Genomic DNA, 8,184 nt, shown 5'->3' on the forward strand with positions numbered 1-8,184 from the left:
TGTTTTATATGTATGGTAGGGTTATCCTTTTGCTGGTTGTTCTTTCGGATTGTATGTTGGAGGTTTTGCTTTGCAAGGATCTCGAAGCTCCATGGGTATTTCACTGCGAGTTATACTGTGTATGACTATGTATGTGACAAATAAACCAAACTTGAACTTGGTGTCCGTTTTTTAGAAAGGTATGATACAGGTGTTTCTCCTCTTGCAGTTTTGCTTTTTTCACTGCTACACTGAGTATTCTTTTGAATAGTGTTTTGATACAGCTTTGTTTGTGGCATCTTGGATGGTTGCTGTTGTATTGCAGTTTTGAAATACACCAATTCAGTGAATGGACCAGTGGTTATCCAAATAACCAGTTCAAACACCAATATAAACAGAAGAAACTAAAATAATTAAAACATTATTTTTCTGTCTTCTGTCCACATTAGCACGGGCCTTAGTCTAACGGTACTCATAACGCTGACCTGTCTATTGTCAACAGAGCATGTGTACTTGCGCTTCTGTAAGTACCTGTAAATAACCCCTTTCTCCTCACTCAGACCAAACACATAAAGAAAGTGTTTATTGCCAAACGGGCAGTTTAGCTGAAGCACCAACTACTGAGAGTGTGACACACAGTATAAGAAAAGATACAAAACAAAACTAAACCATGAGCAGTATGAAACATTCCAAAGGCAGATGCTAAATACAGCACAGCCTTCAGCCTGGTTCTCATCAGGAACATTTGTGGAAAAGTAACATGTTTAACGATTCTCATGCATTCATTTCAAGAAGCACATATTGAGCAAACTCTCACACATACTTAAAATACGCATGTGTGTGCATGTACCTACATGGCCACCAGACCCTGTCTGAGGAGTCCCTTTGGTCGGAGGCTCTTTGCAGCCGCTGTGCTGCCCCCTGCTGGCCCAGCAGGGTCACTGACCCCGCTGACGCTGCCCGTGGAGTTGGGAAAGCCATGAGCTGCTACATATTTGCGGTAGGCCTCACGGATGATGCGGAAGGCACGTGCATCAGCATACGGGATGTCCGTTACGGGGTCTCGGTACAGGGCGGGCTTATGGGTTACAGGACACACTTCCTGAACAGGAAGGCTATGACCAGTGCTGGCCAATCGGGGGAAAGCAGATTCAAATGCATCATCGTCGCTGAAAGTAATGAAGGTGCGAGAGCACAGAGACCCTACCCCCAGTGTCACCCCCACACAGGATGAGGACGCTGTCTGGGGCGTGTCCTGATCCAGCCTATAGGAGAGCAATGACATCACAATTGGGATTTGTTAGGGTTAGGTCAGAGACAGAAAGGAAATAATTCATGAAATGTTTCATCTCCGCATTTGTTTCAAATCTATTTGTAATACAACTGTTTTGTTTTTTTTAATCAGAAAATAATTAGTTTCACAAAATGTTAGTTGTGGTGCGTTTAGTATCTTGGCATCGTGTGACAAAATAGCAGATCTTTTGTCCCCAGAACCACCAGGCTCTTTAACTCTTACCGGCGGGGGCGTATGGGAGTGGAGGATGACAGTCAAACACACATTCATAAACACAAATACACAAACACATAGGAGACATCTGCTCTCTAGCATTAGGCTCCTCCCTCAAACATGTCAGGATTCCCTGACTGGGCAGCAATCATGACTCCCTCACACTGACTATGGCCATCAACCCCATAGTCCAGCTTATCTGTGATACTGTATACAGGGGAGGACACTACACATACTGTATTGTAGATAGATGGGCACGTTCAGACACAGGCATATATACATACCATTGTATATGTATATGCCTGCTGTTTTGTGTGTGTGTGTGTATGTATATCATTTTTTATGGATGCTACTCTCTAAATATCTGTACATATTGGAAATATGTGCACGACAGAGATGGCACACGTGCGTGTGTGCATGTGAGAGACGGCGTCTGTGTACCCCTCTACATCCACGTTCTCCTCTTTGAGCAGGGGCTCGGAGATCAGCGGTGTGAGGACGGACTGGTAGCGGATCGTGGGCCCTTCAAACCTCCTCTTCTTCTGCACGTGCTTCTTCTTATCAGCCTCAAGACGCTCGTAATTCTCTACAACACACACACACACAGCCACAGTCACACACAGTGTATAGAAGCTGTAATCAAGAACCAAGTCACTTACTTTTAGTCCTTTTGCAAGTTGCTCTGGGCCATGTGCGTGCCTGTGTGTCCAGTGAGTTCAGGTTGCTCCGGGCCATGTGTGTTTAGCGTGTGTGAGTGAGTGTACCCTGTGAGTTGCTCCAGGCTGTGTGTGGTGTTTGTACCCAGTGACTGCAGGTTGCTCTGGGCTGTGAGCCGCGCCTCAGTTAGCAGCTCTTCCTGAGAGAGGGGTCGATCGTTGTGTGCTCTCCTCCGGCGTGGCGCCTCCTGCTGCCGCTCCTGCAAACGCTCGTATGTCTTCCTCGTATGTTCACTGGTGGACTTCCGCACAGACTTACGAACTGGGGAGAAAGAGATTTTGCTTACGCTTTCAAGTACTGTCTCCATGTATGGCACAGCTAAACTGTGTGTGTGTGTGCGTGTGTGTGTGTGTTTATTAACTGTATGTTTACTGTATAACAATGTTAGATAATAATGTACTATATATATAATGTTAGAATTTGGTGTTCATAAACATGCTTGACAAATACATCAACCTGAACTCTGTCTTTAGGAAGTGGAAGCAGAAGTCAAATACAAGCTGAAATGTCTGGTTTTAAACAACAGTGTGTGTATGTTTAAAGTACACACCTTCTGCAGTGTCCTGCAGGTCTTGGTGGTTGCGTTTCTCTGCTCTGGGTCTCTCCATTCTCTTGGGCTCTTCAGAGGGACGCTTTGCTTTGGGCTTTACTGCCTTTACAGGCTCCTACACACATATGCAAACAGTTTAGCGATAACAATGTGTAGTGTTAAACCTGTTCATCAACGTTTCCACTTTCTCACCTTGTACGCTTTGGTCACTACACGACTCTTCCGACGTGGTATGTCCTCCTCCTGGTCGCTGTCTGGCTCATCACCCTCATCAATGTCAAAATCGCTGTCCACCTCATCTTCAGTGTCTGAGTGATCACCACGGTACTCATCATCCCCCGATTCCTATAAGAAACGACATCACTTCATGCCATAGAAAGTTGGACTAGACATTAATATATTATTATTTCATTTTTTATTTATTTTCTCTTTTAAAATTGTTGTTATTGTGATGGCCGTTGTCAGCCAGAGGAGGATGGAACGTCCTTTGAGTCTTGCTTTCTCTCAAGGTTTCTTCCTCATGTTCTAGGGAGTTTTTCCTTGCCACCGTCACCCTTGCCTTGCTCACTGGGGACTTGGACACGTTATCATTAGTTGTCTAACTTCAGAGTCCATAAAACTCAGTGGAAAGGTGCTGGTAACGTTTAAACACCACTACATCTTGAGTATGTGATAACTGCTCGCCTGGCTAGATTACGAGCTAGCTAATGAACGCGGAACTCTAATTCAGCGTTCACGATCCTGAACACACTTGATTATTTCTCTCTCTACATGTCTGCTTCGTCTGAACGAGTGTGACATACTCACGTCGTTGAAGCCTCCGTAAGTGGTTTTATAGAAGTCGTCCTCTTCCTCCGCATCTAAGAGTTTGGACATGCGGTTCCCCGCAGTCTTCCGTTGCTCTCTGTAACGGGCTAAACTCATCTTCAGTCCCAACCAAGGTGGGATAAGTAATATCACAAAAATATGTATTATCACAAAAACTACACACCCGCAACTAAACCCAACCACCGGGCTGAGCGAAGCGCTAACCCCAACACTAACCCTAACGCTAACTCTAACCTGAGGTAACTGACTAGCAGCTAGCAGGGCTAACTGGCTAACAAAGATCCCACCAACATTACTTAGCTAACGGTACCTATCTTATGGTTGCAAATCAGGTTAACTTTTGTCAGAGGACTTAAAATGCCTCCCACCCTAAGAGGTTATTTGTCACAAACTATCACAAAAATATCACGCTCTTACTCCGTTTATGTTAGCGTGAGAACACCATCGTTTCAGCCGTGGATGAAATTGTATTTCCGGCACAGAACGGCGCATTTCTATCCGGTGCATTACTGCCTCCAACTGGACTGGACTACATTTCTTGATTCGCTCAAAAATAAACGAAGAAAAATTAAATAAAAGAGAGAAATAATACATAACGAAACAAAAAACGGGTTGAGGATAAAACCTTTTAAAAGGATAAGGACTAGTTAAAAAATAATGCAATTTAAATGATTTAAAAAGTTGGCATGTTTATTAGGTTAGGTTAGGGTTATGGTTAGTTTAGTTTACATTTACATTTTACATTTGCATTTCTGGCATTTATTTGAGGTTAGATTAGGTTAGGGTTAGGTTAGATTAGATTAGATTCAGGTTAGATTAGGTTAGGGTTAGTTTAGTTTACATTTACATTTATGGCATTTAGCTAAGGTTAGATTAGATTAGGGTAGGGTTAGGTTAGGTTAGGGTTAGAGTTATGGTTAGTTTAGTTTATATTTACATTTACATTTATGGCATTTAGCTGAGGTTAGATTAGATTACAGTAAGGTTAGGTTAGGGTTAGTTTGGTTTACATTTACATTTATGACATTTATCTGAGGTTAGGTTAGGGTTAGGTTAGGTTAGGTTAGGGTTATATTAGGTTAGGTTAGGTTAGATTAAGTTAGGTTAGGGTTAGATTAGGTTAGGGTTAGGGTTCTACTCTATTATTATTATGTTCTTATGTGAAATGATGAGAATGAGATGAGGATGATTACATTTATATAAATGTAAAATAATTAGTGTACATCATTGATGAAAGGCCCTACATTTATTCATTACAGCAGAAATGCAATTCCATACATCAATATCAGTAGCATTAGGGTATTATTTGTTATTACACTTATTGTTATTTGATATAGAGCTTATATGTATTTTGCACTTCTTTCAACAGTATTCTAGTTCATTGGTATATTGGACTCTAACCTGCTGTACTGGTTAGGATGTATTCCATGAGTAAATGACAAAGAACTTTTGTAAGTCACTCTGGAGTGTTTGCCAAATGCTGTAAATGTATCGCACACGGAGAATGTACAACGCACGTTTATCACATGTGGAGAGGGTACAGTACACATTTATCACATTTGGAGAGTGTACAGTGCATGTTTTTCACAATTGGAGTGTACAGTGCACATTTTCATAAGCGGAGTGTGTACAGTACAAGTGTTTCACAAGTAGAGAGGGTACAGTGCACATTTATCACACGTGGAGAGTGTACAGTGTATGTTTTTCACAAATACAGAGTGTACAGCACACATCACACGTGGAGAGTGTACAGTAAATGTTTTTCACAAGTGGAGAGGGAACAGTGCACATTTATCACACATGGAAACCTATTTCGATTATTTATAAGGTTAAGATATTTAAATAACACACACATACACAAATTAATATGAACTAAAATTCCAAATCCCCATACACAGAGACATAATGGTTAGAGAAAAGGTTCTGTAAGGGAAAGTGCTTGTGTGTGTGTGTGTGAGGGGGGTGTTCCTCCTTCCACCACTAGAGGTGAGAATTGCCAGTTTATGTGTCTAGGCTGGTGGAGTAAGCCAGTATTGCCTATTTCATACCTGTTGTGGTGTTTGGGGTCAGTCAGAGGAGGATGGGCCCCCCTTTCAGTCTTGGTTACTCTCAAGGTTTCTACCTCATGATCTAGGGAGTTTTTCCTTGCCACTGTCACCCTTGGGTTGCTCACTGGTGGCTTGGACTTGAACATTAGTAAAGCTGCTTTGTGACAACAGCTGTAAAAATTGCTATATGGATAAATTTGGCTTTGATTAAAGAGGCATTTCTCACCCGTGGGATTTTCAAAATGTGAGCAATTAGTCAGTCTGAGTGAGAGAGAGAGAGAGAGAGAGAGAGAGAGAGAGAGAGAGAGAGAGAGAGAGAGAGAGGAAACCCATTGAGGAAAAGCCCAAGAACATTGTGTTGTCCCTACTGAGTAGTGACATCATGGCACAGGAATTACCGGACCAGCAAGATTACAGAAAGAGTGAGAGAGAGCGAGAGAGAGAGAGAGAGAGAGAGAGAGACACACACACACACACACACACACACACACACACACACACACACACACACACACCACTGAAAATACAGTGTAATGTAAGAATAGCAAGGCACATTTAAGTGGATTCAAATGCTTGATATATTTTTGTTTTCTTTATTGTGGCATTTTAATTTTGTGCTTTAAATAAAATTATATGTTACAAACAAGAGAAGAGAAAAATGAAGTTCTAGATAACACCAGGAATGTCCCCACAGAGAAGGAGAGTTAACTGATTTACTTCTCTACAGAATCAAATGTTTCAGATTTTTTGAACCAGACACCATAACATAAGCCCATGTGACCTATCCTCTCTTACCATAACTTAACCCAGTGTGACCTGTTCTCCCTTACCATGACCTAACCCTATGTAACCTGTCTCCTTTTACCATAACCTAACCCTGACCCCAATCCTAATCCTGAGCCATGACTGATATGGAGAACATGCAGAGTGTAGGGACATTTTCCTTTGCACACACACCCAAATGCAAACCCCCTATACATGGAAATGTTTTCCTATGCACACACACTCATAGACAGACACCCTATACATGGATACACAATGCCCTTGCATACACACTCATAGGCAGACACCCTATACATGCACATGCGCACTCATTCACTTGGTAACAGGCCCAATCTATATTGACAGGCAAGCTTATTACTCACTTTGTTGGAAATCCAATTAAAAATTGTTTTGCTGTTACTATGTTCTGTGTTTGTCCTGAAGGCTAGTCAGGATGCTGGGCGGGTGATTTTTTATAGAGCAGCTTTTAGCCTGTTCACAATAAGATAATGAGGAGGGTAACAATGTTTTCTTTTTTATATTATATTATATTATTTTAAAATGGCTTTGAAAGCCCCAGTGTCTGGATCCAAGTTAGCATAAGAAGATCCAGCCAAAACCGTGGAGAAAACAAGAGCAGGACTTTTACCCCAACAGGAGACACCAGACGGTCCAATGGCAAAACCATCTGTAATCAATTCAAAAATAAAATACACACACCGAAGGGTTAGGTATGAAGGTTTGATGTTATAAAGTGTTAGTGTGAAGTTTTTATGGTAGTTTGGTAGAGTTTGATGTGTTTGGTACATGTTTGGTATGAAGGTTTGAATATCAGGTGAGTTTTATGGTGCAAGAATTTCATGTGTGGGGGTTGGAGTGAATTTGATAGTGTATGGTTTGGTTTGAAGGTTTGATGGTGTCATATCATGATATACGAGTTTGTTAATATAAGGGTTTAATGTCATTTTTTGGTGTAAAGGTTCAATGTATAAGGGATTAATGTTGTTTTGGTTTGATGGTGTGATGGGTTAATGTTGTAATGGTTTGATGGTGTGATGGGTTAATGTTGTACTGGTTTGATGGTGTGATGGGTTAATGTTGTATTGGTTTGATGTTGTGATGGACTAATGTTGTAATGGTTTGATGCTGCTAACCCTAACTCTAGTGTGTCCTCCACACCACATGTTCGGTACTTTCCTTGCCATGGTTTAGTTGGCACACTGGGGGATTACCACACACACACACACACACACACACACACACACATGCACAGAGTGAGATAGACACACACAGGGGACCTCAGTGTCTCCTGGGGATCTACAATTCCAAAATGAACCTGAACAGAAACAAATTACTTCCTGAACAGAAACTAATCTAACAGGTCTGCAATGTTGAACAGGTCTGTAATGTAATCTAACAGATCTAAACCATGACAGATTACACTAGGCAGACACTGATGAACCGTAGCCTACACTGGGCAGAGACTAGTGAACCACAGCCTTCAATGGGCAGACAATGATGTATTGCAGCCTACCCTGGGAAGACACTGGTGAACAATGGCCTACACTGGTGAACAATGGCCCACACTGGGCAGACACTGGTGAACAATGGCCTAGCCTGGGAAGACTCTGGTGAACAATGGCCTACACTGGGCAGACACTGGTGAACAATGGCCTACCCCGGGCAGACACTGGTGAACAATGGCCTACCCTGGGAAGACACTGGTGGACTGCTGTAGGAGCAGCACTGAGGTGGGATGGGAAATGGGCAGGGATCAGAAGGACAGTGATTCA

At 42.2% G+C, this 8,184-nt stretch overlaps 1 protein-coding gene across 1 annotated transcript; it reads right to left on the reverse strand.

Moving 5' to 3' along the window:
- Nucleotides 1–540: 540 nt before the first annotated feature.
- On the reverse strand, nucleotides 541–3,869 carry vps72a (vacuolar protein sorting 72 homolog a). Its single transcript, XM_027030182.2, has 6 exons — nucleotides 3,561–3,869; nucleotides 2,946–3,098; nucleotides 2,754–2,868; nucleotides 2,288–2,464; nucleotides 1,928–2,072; nucleotides 541–1,244 (listed from the first exon to the last, which is right to left on the reverse strand). The coding sequence occupies exons 1-6, from the start codon at nucleotides 3,675–3,677 to the stop codon at nucleotides 830–832; spliced, it is 1,122 nt and encodes a 373-aa protein (XP_026885983.1). The 5' UTR covers nucleotides 3,678–3,869; the 3' UTR covers nucleotides 541–829.
- Nucleotides 3,870–8,184: the final 4,315 nt, after the last annotated feature.

Source organism: Electrophorus electricus, chromosome 2 (assembly GCF_013358815.1).
Source record: "Electrophorus electricus isolate fEleEle1 chromosome 2, fEleEle1.pri, whole genome shotgun sequence".
Taxonomy (NCBI): domain Eukaryota; kingdom Metazoa; phylum Chordata; class Actinopteri; order Gymnotiformes; family Gymnotidae; genus Electrophorus; species Electrophorus electricus.